The 18103-nt window shown below is 38.5% G+C and overlaps 1 protein-coding gene across 1 annotated transcript in view; it reads right to left on the bottom strand.

The window, feature by feature from the left end:
- Positions 1–7421: 7421 nt before the first annotated feature.
- The window catches only part of tnr (tenascin R (restrictin, janusin)), a 65715-nt gene continuing 55033 nt past the window's right edge, over positions 7422–18103 (bottom strand). Inside the window, exons 22-27 of the mRNA XM_054626802.1 lie at positions 17560–17692; positions 16479–16630; positions 16142–16238; positions 10702–10863; positions 9934–10097; positions 7422–7927 (exon numbers count right to left, since the gene is read on the bottom strand). Coding sequence (XP_054482777.1) covers positions 7808–7927; positions 9934–10097; positions 10702–10863; positions 16142–16238; positions 16479–16630; positions 17560–17692 — 828 coding nt within the window. The 3' untranslated portion in view covers positions 7422–7807. The remainder of the gene's footprint in view (positions 7928–9933; positions 10098–10701; positions 10864–16141; positions 16239–16478; positions 16631–17559; positions 17693–18103) is intronic.

The raw sequence follows: 18103 nt of genomic DNA, 5'->3' as shown, positions 1-18103 counted from the left end.
CACAGCTTTTTTCTGTCCTGGCCCCACAGTGGTGGAATGAACTCCCCACTGACGTCAGGACAGCAGAGTCGCTGCCCATCTTTAGGCGCAGGCTGGAAACTCACCTCTTCAAGAAGTACTACCCTGAGCCTTCCTCGTAGCACTTATTGCACTCGTATTAGTTGTTGCACTTACTGTATTCGTATCAGTTCGCTGCACTTATTGAATTTGTATTTGTTTACTGCACTTATCCTATTCGTAGTAGTTTGTAGCACTTACTATATTCGGATTAGTCTGTTGCAATTATTGTTTTCGTAGTAACTTGCCTCTGCACTATACTTTTGCTCTGGCTTATGCTTTGAGATGCTTGTTTAAGAAAGGAGATGCACTTATGACTTCTGGTGACTGGTAGTTCTCTTGAATACCTATGTTGAATACACTTCCTGTAAGTCGCTTTGGATAAAAGCGTCTGCTAAATGACTGTAATGTAATGTAATGTAATGTAAATGAAAAGTGTAAATTTCCCCCATCTACTAGTGGGAACAAAAGACAATATTCTTAATATTCTTACCATGTACTAATTTAGGAACAGTTCTTGCTAGAATCACCACAAAACAGAACTTTTTCTATGGGAAAAATTGAACAGCACTGGTTTTGAAAAGGCAAAAGTGTGAGATATCTGTCATGTAAGAACTACAAACACAGCCTTGACTGTGGCAGCAAAAATCATGTTGTGTCTTGTCAATGGTGCACCCTAAATAATTTGATCAGTTTTGAATTCAAAGCACTGCTCCCTATTGAGCTCTTTCATTGGTTAAAGGACGAGTTAGGCACAGTGGGCTAGCAGAATGTGGAGTAAATTATAAAAACGTTAAAATAACAGGGAACAGAAGCTTCTCACAGTAGCTTCTGATAATGTCATACTCGCACATGTCTGGCAGAGAACCTCATCAAACTGTGAGCATTGTTTTCATGACGCAGCTTTTCATGGGAGGTGTTTTGTTTTGATAAAGGCTGAACATGAGCTTATCTCTCTGACCTTTACTGCGCTACTAGTGCTGTGTTGCTCATTTATTTGTGTCTGACTAATATATTCACAAACTTCGTGCATGCTCATTATTTACCAAGTTGTTTCTGCTGACCAGACATTTTAATGGATAATTAATTGATAATTAGAACATGCCGTAATTAAACAATGAATCTCAAAACTGCCGAATCGAGGTTTTGTGAGTATCTGTTTTTGCAATCAGTTCTGAGGCTGCTCTAATGCATGCGTGTGTGGTTTTGCATAGTTTTTATGCACGAGAAAAAATGCTCAAATCAAGTATACGTTTATAATACAATATTGTCATATTATTAGAAATTATAATTATTCAAGCTTAATTTAGACCTGGTAGTCATCTCTAAACTGGTGCAGTCTTTAAACAGTCTCAATTTCATTAAACTTTCTTAGCAACATTTAACAATTTAAGTTTAGCCAAACAGACCCAATGACTGACCTGACAAGCTTGGACATAGGCGGACACCTGCTTACTCATGTTGGCCCACCAAAAACGAAGGCGGATGAATTCCAACGTCCGATGTGTTCCAGGGTGCCCAACTAGGTGATCATCATGGCCCCACCTAAGCACCGTAACGTTGTCGGGACAAACAGGCAACGGGACGGACCACCTACTGGGTCCGGTTCCACCTGCTGAGCCTGGAGGATGGAGTCTTCCAAGGCCAGTCGCACTTGCCCAATCACTCGGTATGGGGAAATAATGTTCTCGGGTGGAGAATCCTGCTCAGAGGCATCGTGCTGACGGGAAAGGGCATCCGCTTTTGTGTTCTTAGAGCCCGGCCTGTAGCACCATCATATATTTGAGTTGAATTGTCATACAAACAATTGCGATTTACGATTTAATTTTATGCCAAAAAGCGGTACTATTGTGTTTCACTTGCAACTAGACTACATATCGTTCAATCTTCAATATAGTTTTCTGCGACAATGTTTCACCAATCGCTATGCAGCATATAAATAAAAAATAGCTTTTCCAAAACTGTTGTGTAGGCCGACCAAATGTGAAGAAAATGTGGTTAAAGTTGAATAATCTAGGAGGAGGCTGGATTGTATTCTCAAAAATGAATATGCAAAGATGAAACACAAAGCCTGTGTTAGCTGTTCCTGCTACAGCCTTCAGACCTTGATGGGCAAAGGGTAAACTTTGTTTTGCCTCCAGGGCCAAAGTTGATTCTCACTTTAAAGCTAATGTCTTCTCTGTTCCAATCGCCAACACCTGTCTGTTCTGAGCGCAGCTACCGTCGCTCTCTCTCATTTAATCACACACTCGCTCAGCTTGTATATGCACTGAGCTACTCCTGAAAGGACCCACGTTACTCTCATAACAAAATGCTGTCATCCAAACATTTAAGGTGAATTGTCTAATTAGAGAAGCTGGATGGAAGCGACAGCTCCATTTTAACTTTCCTCAGAGCTGTCAAACACCCTGCTACACCTGTATGAGCTGAAACAATCTGTCCAACAGCAGATCTAGACAGCCTGGCTCTCTTTATCCATTGTTTTCTCCTTACACTGGAACCTTGTGCTCAGGAATACACTTTATTTACCCTGTTGATGAAAACAAACGATTTTACTTTCTATTTGCTGCCACATTTTTAACATTGGTATAAAATTCCTTCGATTGTGACTCAGCCAATAGATCGAATAGATAGTTATTCATGTATTTAATTTAAATGTAGCTTTTTTTGTCATTCTGACATTCCAAGCAAATTAAAATTGGGCTCTTGCTGAGACCATTCTCTACAAGCACCTCTTTGCAGATGAAAATGTAAACGTTGTAGAATGAATATTTAACCAGTATGTTGTCTTCGGAAGTTTTTCAATGTCCTTGCAGGCCTGTGTTGTCTCTTTGTGAGAGCATAAATTAGAGGTCCTGGATCCACACTGGCAAACCTTTATGACTGCACTTTCACTCTTCACTTGTAACTGCTGCCAGCCTGACTTCAGTTTTTAATGGCCTCCAATTAGAGGTGAAGAAACTTTGAAATGTTTATGAGTAGTTGGCTCCAGGTTCTTCATTATTTCATAGGATAAAAGGGGGAGTAGTAACCACAGCTGGACTTCTTTTATATAAAATTTGATTCCAAAAGAGTAAAAAATGAACTCTTAATGCAAAGATGTTGCACAAGGATTTTAAAGGCCTCAGTATCAGTTCACCAAAATTGCACATATGACACGTTTTTTTCCAGAGAATCAGTAAAAAAGCAACCTGACTGGAAACATTACAAACTGTTATGGGATGTACACGGCCCAGGACAAGAAGGCTCTACAGAGGGTGATTCAAACCACTCAGAACATCATCGGTACTCATCTACTGATTATCAGTGATATTGGTGACAAGAGGTGCCTGCAAAGAGCCTGAAGGACATTATAAGATACAGAATTACAGAGCAGCGTCTTTCCTCAGGCTGTGAGGCTCCTAAATTCATCCTCCACATTTATATAGTTGTTTATGTATGTGGGTTTCTGTTATGTAGAAAAATGTAAACTGCATTTCGTTGCACAATCCTGTTGTACAATTACAATAAATAACCCTGTTACCTGTGTAATTAACACACTCAAATACAAAAAAGAAACAAAAAACACTAAATCAGACTATTAGAATATTTTATTAATATGTAGAAAATGTATTAAAAAAGGAACTATATAGTACATGTTTAAGTCAAACTAGAGCTAAATTTGACAGTAATATCCAAGGTTATCCAACAATAAATCCTTAGTTTCAGCATAATGAGCTCCTTAAACAGTCAAGATTTTTTCAAGATTTATATTTCATGGCAAGATTTCAAATCAAAGCACTTTCATTGTCTGGCTTATACAACAGATATCACCATACAGACTGGTTATATCAGTTAGTTTACTTATAAAATAAACCCATGAAATAAAGCGTTTTTAGTTTGATATCACAGGGGACCATGTGTCATTAATAACATGAATTTTTTCACAATGATGCATCAATCAGAGTTATTGGAAAATAAATAGAAGTTGTATAAATAAGATGAACAAGTTTCCTGTAAGAAGCTCAGTAGAAACAAATAGTAATGACAGTGTGAGTGTATTCCAGTAACAGACTCAGTGTTCATTTAAAAAGATGGAGGAGATTCTGTTTTTAAACCATCCCTCCAAAGAGATTTGAAATTAAGACTTAGTTAGCTTGCAATGAGGAAAACAAATTACTTGATTGATTGTTAGTGGGACTGGCATCATAATACCGAAGAACAATTCAGGCTCTTTAATCAATGTAATTTCAGGCATGTTGTTGACAAGATGGGCATTATTTGTTGTCCTTTTTTTTAACAAATGGAAAAAGAAAACAAAATGCCCAAAGTAAGGCAACTTGACCCAAACAATTTCCTTTTGTGGTTTTCTTATTGATTGACAGAAAAAAAAACTGAAGTTGATGAAGGATTAAAGGTAAAAAAAAGTAAAATAAATTATAATAAGAGCATCTTATAGTTTGCCATGAGAGAAATCCCTTACAATACAAATAACATTCTTTTCCTTTTCTGCAAAGCTTCGTGACCTTTGTTCATTGTACAAAAAATGCACTGAGGCAAACTTCATCTAAATAGTTAATGAAATAAGTACTTGGAGAATTCCCTATTCTACTATAAATCACTGTGGGAGATAGATTGCATGAGAGGCTCTGAAACAGTCACTTTGACAGTGAAACATAAATCAGACCTGGGAAAGGTCACATGTTGAAACTATTTTCTTATAGATTATATTTTAGGTAATGTTGTTTTTAGCTTGCCCTTGTGGGCAATTTAACTGTTTGCACAACAGCTTTGAGGCCTGATGAATCTATATTATCTACATATTCTACCTAACAAACAATTTCAAAAGAACCTTTTACCCAGATCAGCAAAGAAGTTTGTCACTACCAAACATATTCTTATGACATTTGTTATTTACTATCAGACTCTTGATTGCAATTTAGTCAACATGCAGTGGGCTCCATTCCCACTTTAACATAACAATGGATAAAAGTACAGCAGTTAAAGGGGAAATGTTTCAGAGGGCAATCTGAATTAGTTTGCATCTACAGGGGGAACACATTAAAAGTAACATTATCTTCAACTCTATATCTACATGAGTATATTAGTAGTTTATAGAGGGGAAAGTCACCAAAAAACAAATGAAAAATATACACAGGATACAAGCCAGATTTTCTGGTTTGATTCAATCAGATAACTGAAAAGAAGAAACAGACTTACAAAGGCTACTTAAGAATGAGATTCCAGCTGTTCATATTTGGATTATTGAATATATATAGGAGACCAAATGTTCCTTGCAGCGATTTTGACATTAATTTCCAAGCATTGTATTGGACAAGACATTTTTAAATTGATAGTATAAGACCAGAGAGGAGATTTTACCAGTTATATGTGTTTTTTCTTAAAATATTATCCTTCAACAGAGCGGGAAGGAACTTAAACAAACCTGTTTCCAGAAAACTGCAGTCTACTAAATGCCCTGGCACTGAACGCTAGGTGCGACAATGTGAACACTGAATGAAACAAAATGCTTGGTGGGCATGCTGCAGATTACACTCACCCTACTAAGAGAATGCATTCTCTGCCATGTTTGCTGATTTTGTTGTTTCACTGGGGAGCTTTAATAGCGAAGCAAGTAAAAGAAGGGCACAGAAGAAAAACTTGGCTCCACCCCATGCACTGTTCTGCTTTCTTTGTTAAGTTCATTTCAGCTAGCAGTGGGGGAGAGGCCAGGCTAAAATCTATTCACAATGCCCACCCTGACTTTCTTTTGCATAGAAGGCAGTGTTCACATTGCATAAAATAACGCCAAGGGACATGAATACCATAGAAGTCCCTGAAAAGTATGAATCTATTAATACAGGAAAAAGCTGCTTCAGTGACTTTGGTGACAAAACAAACTGGCATCTTTCCAAACAGCAGGCCGAGTCTCTATCATGCAGATCTTTGGTTAAAGCTGGGGTATGCTATATATTTTTGGCATCATTGGGAAAAATCCATGATTAAATTTTAACATATTGTAGTTTAAGTCCTCTGAGAGAAAACTAGACTTCTTCACCTCCTCTCGGCTCTGTTTTCAGGCTTTTGAAAATCCAGCCCATAATGGGACACTTTGACCAATCACAGGTCTCGAGTTTCAGATAGAGGGTGAACCCTATTGGCTGTTCTACAAACGCAGATGAGTGTGCACGTCCCTTCGATGAAAGCCTGATTCAACAGTGGAATATCCTGCAGCTAAATGTGCTCTTCAAGCATTGGCAACAACCTACACTACAAAGCAGAGATGGAGAGAAAACATTGCTAATACGTACTTAAGCTTCACGGCTGAGGTTAGCAAAACGCTTAACTATTAGTAACATTTTCTCTCCCATCTCTGATATACTTTGGTGATATTGAAGCTTTCTAAAGCCTTGAATTACAGCAAATCTTCTCAAAGGGCTTTACAGGTCCAAATGTTTGCAAAGAAGACCGGAACCTAGTTCTTTCAGAGTTGTAGGTATTCAACAGCTTAGGGCAAAGAGGGGAGAGCTGCAGGATGAGGGTGGCATTTTCAGAAAACTCCCTACCCAAAGGTACTACTTGAATTACAATATGCTGAAAGGTTATTAAGGATTATTTCCCCCAGTAATGCCAAAAATAAACTCGCTCAGCTTCAAATGTTCCATCTATCTGCACCATCTCTGCAAGCAAACACAGCATCTACAACAGGGGTGACACAGATATTAAAGTCCAGGAAATAATATTTAAATGCCCGTGAATGACTAAATAAATAATTGAATTGAGTGAACAAGAATAGCTTTGCTGTGTTCCCACTTGTAGTGCAAATTCTCTCAGTGTGGCTACCAATAATAATAGTGTTTAATATTGAATATTAATTTTGCTTTAATAATTTAATAATTAACACAAAGGAAACTGTATTCAGCAGTAACACAGACAGAGAGAAATAAAATAAACAAAACAGATGGTAATGAAACTGTTGCTGGTGCACTGCTTTGTGAATGATAAATCTGGATGTTCAGTTTAGCTTTTTGATTTTTTCTCTAATGTCCCATATTTGTCATCAGGTTTTACGATTACAATAACTTAATATAGGCTCAAACACCAAGGCATCAAATCATATTAAATAGATGGATTTTAGTCGCAATATCAGCTATAAAAATATATATATCTTACAGTTAAGGGTTTTAAGGGCATTTACAGTATATTTTTCGTTAAAAGTGGGGTTTTTTTCAAAATGCTCTTGCAGTCTTGAGGGCATTTCTTAGCACATTTCCTTGCATCTCAGGGAAAGGCAAATCACAGACTTAAAGAAAAGAAAAAGCTTCTTGGTTTGCCTTTCCATTCTTTTTTTTTTTTTTTTTTTTTTTTTTTTTTTTTTTTTTTTTACAGCAAATAGAACCATTGTCATTCAAAGTATTTCATAAATTACATACAGTGTCCTCTATCATCTGGGTAGAAGTACAGCAGGGAAAGACAGCTAAAGCTGGGCAGGAGCATTGATAAACAGAGTTCGGACATTGTTTCTCCCTCTCTCATATTTCATGATCACATCAATGGTTAAAACAGTTTAATGAGTTTTCCTTTTTTTTTTATTACAACTGAATGTTAATAAAATATTAGTAGCTTTTTCTCATAACCCCACTTTTTCTTTGCAGCCCCATTTAAAGGCATTAAAGAGCAGATCAGTGGTGCACACAGACAGCAGAAACATCAGTAAACATAGTCCGAACTCCATTTATCCACGACTCTGGGCTAGGTGGAGGCGGTTTGTTTATACAGGGGCAGACCGCCTCCTCTTGCTGCTGATGCTACGGAAGTTGAATGGCCTCATCTTCATCTCCACAAAAGGAATAGAGAATTCGTGGCCTTTCCAGTGGTACCAGTTTATCCCCTGTAAGAGTGAAAAGTGGGATTTCAGAAGCTGCTTGAATCAACAGGTCTTTTAAGGCAAGGTAAGAGCAGGAAAGACAGAAAATGTGAAAGAAAAAAGGAGAGTTTGAAGATAGAAATGTTATATATTCAGTAAAGCGTATTTTAATTTCAACTGAGGGACGCAGTTAAAAGCAGGGCGGCAAAAATCCTGACTTAAGAGCTAGCACAATCATGAATTTAGTGTAATTATAGTCTCAGTCCATCCCTGCTAATCCCCGTCACTGCCAAAATATGCCCATTTGCAGCTTTACACTGAGAGGCAATTTCTCTCTGCCTGTCATTACGCCTGTCCATCTCTGCTCCCACCTGGTCTCATTTCAAGTCATCACAAAACAAAGGAGAAGTACAGAGCACAGAGAGAGAAGCAGTGAAGCTCCAAAGCCTGTGCAGTTCAGCTTAATCACAGCTCCACACACACCTTGCTTTTTTATTGTTGAGCCATTACGCCATGGGAGAAACTGGGAGAGAAGCTCGGAGTGAGCTACATCACACATCGACTAACCCTCAACACCCACTACAACTTCACATGTAGTGAGCAAAACAAACACCTGTCAGTGTGAGAATAGGATACCAGTATTATTTTGAATCAAACACAAGTGCGTGCTTGTTTCATGTTCTGGCTCTGGCCTTTTCCTTCCACACATTTCTGTCATTGGAATATGAACTCAGTGGTATGAGTATGTTTGGATAAGAGTGTCATTCCCATCAGAGGATACAGGGACTTTTTATCAGTCAAGACTCAGATGTGTCATCTCAGAAAGTTTGATTAAAATTGATGTGTGAAGTGGTTTAGCATTACCGGCCCTTTTTTTGTGACCTTTCAATATAGCTCCTCAATCAGGCAAATCAGTGTAACAAGTACGGGGATTGATGTCTTTAGCAGGTTTCATGCAATTTAATTTACAAATTATTAGCCTGTCAAATGAGATTTTTTTAACCTTTAATCACACTGCTATAATTGAGCCAGTTTATGTGATTTTTTTTGTAAATGGCAAAATGCCACCCTGTTCATGTGACATCACTGACTTAAAGGGTACACCCAAATGGCAGTTAGACAGATTTGGTGTTATGTGCTGAGGTTTTGAGACAACATCTGAGTTTCCTGCTGGCTCACCAAAACCATGGAGGTCAATGGAAAATTTGTGATATACTCAAAGGTTTAAAAAAAAAAAAAAAAAAAAAAAAAAAAAAAAGTATGTGTCAACGATACTTTGAATTATCCTCAGAAATTGGTGTCAGCAATTTTCATTGCTTTCTAACAAAGAAGTAGTTCCTCTTAGCATACCGTGACACTGTTTTTGGTAAGACACTTTGCTGTTGAATTTTTTCAATACTGTGAACACAAAATATGAATTTCACCCTCACTTTATTGGGGTGGTGGCTGAAATTTAAGAAACCAATATCTAACACCCTTGAGCTCCTTTTGACCCCCCTCCATACTTTGACAAAGGCACAGTCTTTAATACCTGGGGACAAATTTAGGTTCCAGATACAGTACCACAATAAGTAGAAGTACTCTTTTGTATTTGGATAAACAAACCCTTAATTTGTATGCCTTCGTGCCGGAGACAGCCATGGCCAGAGGAGATATATTTTCGGTTAGTCCGTCAGTTTTTCCGAATTTTGTGAATGAAATATCTCCTCAACTCGATGAGGGAATATCTTCAAATTTGGCAATAAACTCCTCCTGGACTCAAGGATGAACTGACTGGATTTTGGTGTTCCAAGGTCAAAGGTCAAGGTGACCTCACAACACACACCTTTGGCCATAACTCAAGGGTTCATAAGCTAAATATGATAATTTCACACTAATGTCTAAAAGGATAAAATTATGACATAAACGATGAACATGGATGAAATCTGCTACTTGAGTGTTTGGCGGAGGCATTAAGAGGTTATTCTAGTTTCCAGCTAGCACCACAAAAGCTGTTTAGCTTAATGATCAGAATTTATTAGACGACTGACCTGACTGTGTCTGGACTCGCCGTATTTGCCGTTGAGGTTTGCCCGGTGGCAGTTCTTGTACCACCACGCTCCTTTGTAAGACGAGGCACAGTTAGTGACAGCGATGTCGTTGTCTCTGTCTTTTGTAGAGAAGGGCCGGCCTTGGTGGTAGCTCAGAGAGTCACCTGAAATCAGATGAGAGACAGATGCAGAACCTTAAACATCAGCATATGCCGGGCAACATTTACATATGGCTGCGGTGAATAACGGCGTGATGAGGGGACATAAACGGCCAGGCAGGCAGGAGGGGAATGGGATAGACGTGAGAGGGAGGGAGAGGAAATAAGTCCTGCTAGAGGCTCTCTGAATTTATTTAGGCAGAGGAAATTATAATTACAAACATGAGGGGATGACAGGTAATTCTGGCATATGGTCATGTTGACAGACAGAGAGCACTAAAGTGGAAATGTGGAGGAGTGCTGAGGCGGTTTCAGACATCAGGGAGAAGAAAAGATGGAGGGGAAAGGAGGCAGGACAAAAGATGGGAGTAGGGATGGGATAGCACACATTTTGCTATATTAAATCATTTAGGCTAGTATTTATTGTAGTATTTCACAGAATTTATATCGCAAAAAGGTTTCAATGTTGATGTATTTGTTGGCCATTTCTATTTAGTAAGCGGGTTGATCACAAGGTTATCATCCACAAAGCAAAATAAAATACAAAACAATGCAACAATGTCAACTTAAAAAACATATTGTATTCAATGTAATATATTCAACCTCGTACCAGCAGTGCCATTGTACTCTCCTATCCTGAGCTTGTAGAGATTTTTTGCATCTCCAATGGAGAATTTGTCATAATTGGCGTAGACTGACTCTTGTCCGTCCTTCATGTCAATTCTCAGCTCGTAACGGCCCTGAGCAGCAATCCTCTGGATGTTGTCTAGACCTGTGGAGAAACAACACACATTATATTGACTTGTATTCAATCACCAAAGATATGAGTATAATAAGTATGATATGGAAGACATTGCACTCATATTGTGATTGAAGAAATCTCCGATCCAACTTTACCAATCACACATTTTCCTCAAGGGCTTTACAATTTTCACAGCATATGACACTGTCTATTCTTTGAATAAATATACCCTTAATGTGGAAAAAAGGAAGAAACTTCAAGAAAAGCAACAGAGGAAGGATCCCTCCTCTAGGCCAGACAGACATGCAATAGATGTTATGCGAAAATAACAAAATTTAAATTACATTATGGAAAGACAGAGTGACAATATAAAGTAAATAAAATGCAAAAATATGTAAGAATATTGATCGGAAAAGACGTAAAACCATTACACAAAGAATTTATTTTTCTGACTTAAAGACATTCTAGCACCTCTACTTACAGATAGATAGACAGTTTGTCCCCACCAGCAGCTTGGTAGGTTAAAGGTTTGAATCCTGATAAGCTTTATGTCGGAAGTCTTTGTCAGCTAGTTGCATGGATGTGTGTGACTGAAATGGTCGAGAGTGGACACTGTCACCACCAGCCCTCCTGCAAATGCCACATGTCGCAACTTTCTGAGATATGCGGCTTTGCTCTCTATCTCCATGGTAGCGGATGTGAGGCTTGTTTGAACACCGACAGGAGATAAGACCCCACACCGACCTGAGAGATTGGAACTGCCTTCACGATCAGATTACGACAAGCCCCCCATTTGGAAAAGAGTCTCTCTCCCTGCTTAACCTCCAACAGAAGCATCACATGTACAAAACCGAAGAAAAATCGAAATCCTCAGGCCTCCACTGATAAGGAGTAGAAAGTACAAATCCGAGAGAGCAGGGAAACTACAGGTCTGCTGCAATACGTCAATGGAAAACAGATAAAATCTACGTAACAACCCAAAGGCACTTAAGGTGACAGGGGAAAAGCAATCGTTGTAATAAAATTGTGTTTAACACTCAGTCATCTCTAATTACCATTGTATAATATCACTGTATTATCAGCAATTAATCTTGCACCCATCATTTTTTTCAGTTCTTTCCTCCAACAGTTTTATGGGATCAGACTGCTCTATTCTAAACTGCCGCGATTAAAAATGCATTTTGACACACTATTGCACTCTTGTCCTATTAAACTACCAATATTACCATCTCGTCACATTTTATTACCAGCCTTTCTCTCTCACTTACACAGAAGCAAAGGGGGGGAAAAAAAGTATGGGATAATGATCACATATTCACACACAGATACCCTGGTTTCTCTCTGTTATTACATCATCAAACTGACATTGTGTTCAGCCTGAAAACTGGCTGAGGTCAGTGAGAAGGGAGAATAGATTGCCCTTGAGCAGTGATAAAAATGGCCGTTTTCAAACTATAACACGTAATAATGAAAGCTTAATTTCCATATTCCTAACTGCTGACCAGTCAAGTGGCTCTTCTTTTCAGTTTGAGTGGATTTAATGTCGATGTTTATGGTTCCATACTCTCCAATGTACTGCCGTTATGTGTGTGGAGGCAGTGATTAGCTAAATGTTCACTCTAATGGTTCTCCATGGGCTATGACCTAATCTGCAGAAAGAAGAGTGAAGGACAAACTGTCTAAAACTGCAGTGACCATCTGTATGATAACACCATCTACTTTCTTTTAAGGAGGAAACATTCTATGGACACTTATTACACTGTAAATGCTTAAAATGCAGAGGAAATACAGTTTGGTCTCAGGACAAAACACAAAAAAGAAACGTTAAAGTAAAAAGTTAAAGCTACACAGGTGTGAAAGTGACTAATTTACAGCCATCTGAAGTGCACAGACATTCAAAAAGAGCGGTAGTATTTTAGAAAAAGTAACAGCTTCTCCTAAATGTTAAGGGAATAACCAGTAACATGTAATAACACTGATATAAAAATGTCTATGGATAACAGATTATTTTATTACTGTGCATGACAGTAAGTTAGTTATTGTAGTTTGACTGCTTATCAACAACACAATTGAAGCCCATGAGAACAATTAAAGGCAGGGTGGGTAATCGTGAGAAACTAGCAAGAGTCGATCAGATTAAGTATACAACGTATATCTCAATATTTTCTCTAAAATACAAAAACTGTTTGATTCAAACGCTTGATGTGCATGATCGATGTTATCATTCCAGTAAACTAAACTGAATTTAAAGGGGAACACAGCTCATAGATGACCACTACATGGCTTTAATTTTGAAATTCCATATCAGGATGTCCTGACATTGATTGAATGACACTCTGACGTTGCCTGCTGTCATTTTGAAGTAACACCGGACATCTTTGTAAACAAGTTTCTCAATGACATTCTGAATTGATATTCAAGTTATCCCTGAAAAACATTTTGCAGTTAATAGTTGTTTTTCTTCATTACCATCACTTTTATCGATCATTTAATATTCATTAATTTATGGCACATTTTTCAGAGGATAGTAGTCTGTTCCTATCTGTTCTCCTGAAACCAAACCACCTCCAGATGATAGACCCCCTGTTATTTTTTTGTTTGGCTCCTCTCTGATATATAGTATAAGTTTAAGTAAAACTGATGGATTTGGTTGATCAGTTTGAGGTGTCTGTCTGTGTTTAACTATGAGAGGGAGAGTTGGTATCCTGCATGTGAACATGGCCTTCTTTCAAAGCATAAATAAATTACTTAAATGCGAAAGGAATATTTCATTATAATGATATGGTTATCTACCCTATCGCACATTAAATGTAAAAGGCTGGATTCATGAGGCAGCTTCCAGTGGTCAAACACTCGCCATTACAAGCTGTCTTGCCAGTGCTGACTTTGGTTGAAATGGAAAAAGAACTGGAGTTTTAAAATGGGGTAAGCTATTGTATTAGCTGTACCACACAACCTTTTCTTTATGACCTTCCTTCACCTCCTTCAAATACTATACAACCAGCAGGCTGTCCCTGTGTGAATGACCTCTTAACATAACCTTTTTTTTTTTTGCAATGACATACAAATGAATATCCCTCTGACATGCTCCTGGGAGATCAGGCAATTAATGAGATAAGGATCTAATAAGACTTTTTTATGAGAAGACATTTGGACAGAGGATTGATTGGAAATGTGTAAATAATAAAATGAATGATGGCTGAATTCCATTTAGCTGCTTCAGTTTTATGGTACTGGTATGGTAGGTGCTGGGGCACTTAAAGAGAATGGAGCAATTGTTAATGTTATTAAGAATTTCCTACTATATGAAAAAGTAGTGCCATGTTCACAAACACTAGATCAACGGACTAACAGGTCAGTTTCCTGCAGCAGGCTCGACATTTTGTTCTGTTCTCTGAGGCTACCGTGTTCCATGCTGGCATGTTATCTGTAATCTGGCATCATGGGTAGAAGCTTTCACAGGAGCAAAGAGCAGCTTGTGATGATCCACACCCTGAGGTTACATTAAGCTGCTTTTATGCACTTAAAGGACAGAGTACTGTACAAGACAGAAGAAAGACGGAGGGTGAGTGCAACCTAGATGGCACTAGAAAAGTAAAACAAGACCCTGGAGATAGAAGGAGGTGCCCCCAACTAGTATACGTCAAGAAACGGTGAGCGGGCAGAATATTGCTGATTCAGCTGGAGTGGAAATGGGTCAGATGGAATGTTGTACTCACTGAACCAGATACGCTTCGATTCAATGTCTTCAGATCTTATAATACGGACAAAGCCAATATAAATCTGCAAGATGTGGGCAAATCTGTGCCAGGATGCTGCTCCATGATGCCTCCAGCTAAAACCATGCTGTCACTTTAAAGCTCACTATCTATACTTTATATGATGTAGTGTGCACAGAGGAAGGATTTGTGTCTTGCATGATGTGTGTAGTGTTATCGTACAATGATGTTTGCCCAATATTTATTTTATCACTACTCCTGTGCTTCAGTGAGTAACTTCCTCCACTCTTCTTTGTTGACATAGAAAATCTAATTATTAATGTATGCCAGCAGACAGCAATCCAACTTTTTCCTGTTGTGGTAAAATGTTAACAGCTACCCTTGAACAACCCTCCCTGTGGTGGTGTACAGAACTAACAGGACCGGCTGACATTCTTATTCAATTCATCCAACAACACTGCAAACTGCTGCTTTAAAAATACCACAAAGGCAACAAATCTGACGGACTCAACTAGAACTGCAGTCTTTTGTAGCTGATTCTGTTATATTAGAACTGTTGTTCATGAGGGGTGGATCTAAAATCTCTTTATGCTTTTACCTTTTACTGTGTGCTTAGTCACTAATGGAGTAGCGTGTGCCACAGCCATCTTGTGTTATGATCCAATATGTGTCATATGCAAAGTAACAGCCACCCCTCTGTGATAATGTGGTTATAATGCAATGCCATAAAATCTCCCCCCAGTGATGTTATTTAATTTCTTTAATCAAAATGTTCAAAAAACAGTCTTCTCAAGGTCCTGATTCACTTAATGAAATATTCATGTCATATTTTCCTTTAATCATCTGCACCAAAACAATAACACCAAAACTGGCCCATGAACAAACATGACTCATTTGCACATTTTCTAATGAATATAATTATTTTTTCATAATGAGATTTTTGGGGAGGGGAAAAAAAAGATATTCAGCAGTCCATCAAAACAGTGAGGATGTTCTGTTGTTTTGTCTTTGAATCAGTGCGACGCTAAAAACAATTACCAAGTCATTTCAGGGAGAGATGAACTTTCAGAGAATCCAGTAATGAATCGGATAGACTTTGTGAAGTCAAGTGCTGAAAGATAAAATGAGCGAAACAAAAAAAGCTCTAGCAGCACGCTTCTCCATCTTCATATAGAGTGAAAAGGCTATACTGCCTGCAAAAGATATTGGAAATATCTTTCCTCTCCATAAAATAGATGTATCAATTGAAACCAAGTGAAAGCTGTGACCCTCTATTGATTGTGCCTATTAAATCAACTTCAGTCAGAGACGTTGCGTAGATAAAGAGGGTGAAACAGCCTTCACAAAACTGAATAAATTGGGTGCCAGGTTGCAGCTTAATATCAGCCTGAAGCCCATAAAATGCAGCTAAAATATATTTGGCAGGGAGACAAGAAGTTGTGAAATTTCGTTAATTGGTGTCATTTTAGGTTTATCAACAAAAGAAAGATAGGCCTCAGTTCCTGTCTTGATTACATATGTTCATCTTATCCTACAAGTATAGTTACACATTGTTTTCTCTATCTTAATAAACTCAGATTGAGTCTTACCAAGCCAGAATTCATCCTCCAGGTTTCCAAAGCCGACCCGATAGTCACTCCACTTCCTGGAAAAGTCTGTGAGGCCGTTCTGACGTCGCTGAAATATCTGGACACCAAAATATGACGATGAGACAAGATCAGAAAAATACAGCTCGGTTGTTGACTAAAATAGCGGATAAATTCAGTACTGTGATCCACAGGACATTCAGCACTGTATGTGGTCCAAAATATAAAAAAGACAAAATTCTCCCCTACTCTTATCCTTTCTCTTAACCAAGCTGACACAGCTGTATACACTATCACAAAAGGGATAATAAAAGAGAGCATTATCTTCACAGACACTTACAATCCAGCCTCCTTCATCAGTGGCCATGTCACAATACACCTGCACACCCTGGCTCGGGTCTCTGTTGATGTAAATGGTGTAGACGCCGCTCAGCGTCTCTCCATTCAGCAGGTGTTGGGCACAATTCTGAGGTGTTGCAAACAGACGACTCCCTGGAAAGAGGAAGAAGAGGTGTGAGGACAAATTATGATTGAATTGTTTTTGTCAATAGTTTAACTTTAATAATTCAGTTTGTAGAGATTTCTGGGGGCAGAGCAGAGGGCCGGACCAGCGACACTCGTGGTCAGCTGTAGACTGAACATGGCTGTTGAAATGATCAGTTTTGGAAATCCAAGATGACATCAAATAGCATAAAGAACTGCAGATTATAGCGTCAATGGTTTTCAATAATATCTTCTAATACTTCTAAAACTATAGAAATCGGAAGGAACAAGTTTTCAGGGACCACCTCACCCACAAGCACCATGATTTCTGTGACGGAAAATTGATTTTCTTGCTCTTCCTCACAGTAGTTTCCTCTTGTGATTCACTGTTAGGAACCACTGATCAGCACGCTCATTTCCTAACATTCATCAACATTTATGAGGTACTTTGCATTGACCATTTAAAGTCGAATATGGGGGTGAAGCTGATCCATGTGAGCACATTTCCAACTTGATTTCTGGATTTAAAAAATCCTTTGTACTGTTTTATAAATGAGACCCAGGTGATTAGCATCTTCATGCCGCTTCCTAACCCTAATTTGAGTGACATATCGGGCATCTAATTACACACCGGGCACAGTGAAGATTAGAGCACCCTGTTCAGCTCTAGGATTGTAGACAGCCACCCTGCAGGTACAGCCTAATGAGAAGTCTCATACACTTTGCTACAGGGAAGGGAGATAAAAATTGTGTCCGACTTTGGGGACCCATTATTGTGCACCTTTGTTATGGTGACAGTAATGTGAAACTCTGTGCAGAAGGGGGGAAAAAAACAGGCTAAGAATACTCACCCCGTTAGAATTTCTTTACAATCTTAAATCAAAGAACACAAATACATTGTGTGTGTTTGTATGGGAGTGAATGTCTGTGCATTGTACCTGTAGTGAAGGTAGTGGAGACTACAGCGCTGGTGTCAAGTCCTCTTGCAGCCTGCAGATTGACAGTGTACTCTGTGGTCTCTGCCAGTCCCTCCAGCCGAATCCATGTGTCCTCTGAATCCAGGATCAGCTCCTAGTAGACACACACGAACAAATTCACACAAATGCAAGTTCAAAGATATGAGGTTAAACAAATTGCCCTGTTTTATTATTATAAAATCAATAATTAAATGTATATTCGGCATAAACCTCAAACAAATTTTATTAGAATCCCCACCCGTCACTGATAAAACATTGAGCTGAGCTTGTGAGTTTTCAAAAGACCTATGGCAACAAAGAAACCTTCAAGCTTTTTCTGTTCAGGAAATGCACAACAGCTTGCTATGTGTTGCAGCCACTGCACGTTAGATTAACGTCTTAACATCTGTCTATATACATTAACACACATCTTTGAGACTGCGTCTCTGACATTGCATATTCTCTTCATATTTCAAGCAGTGAACCTCTCCACATTCTTCGGCCAATTTTGAAAATATCTGTACAA

Source organism: Anoplopoma fimbria, chromosome 3 (assembly GCF_027596085.1).
Source record: "Anoplopoma fimbria isolate UVic2021 breed Golden Eagle Sablefish chromosome 3, Afim_UVic_2022, whole genome shotgun sequence".
NCBI classification, from domain to species: domain Eukaryota; kingdom Metazoa; phylum Chordata; class Actinopteri; order Perciformes; family Anoplopomatidae; genus Anoplopoma; species Anoplopoma fimbria.
The sequence above is the reverse complement of the archived record's forward strand: the minus strand, read 5'-3'. Positions and strand labels throughout refer to the sequence as shown.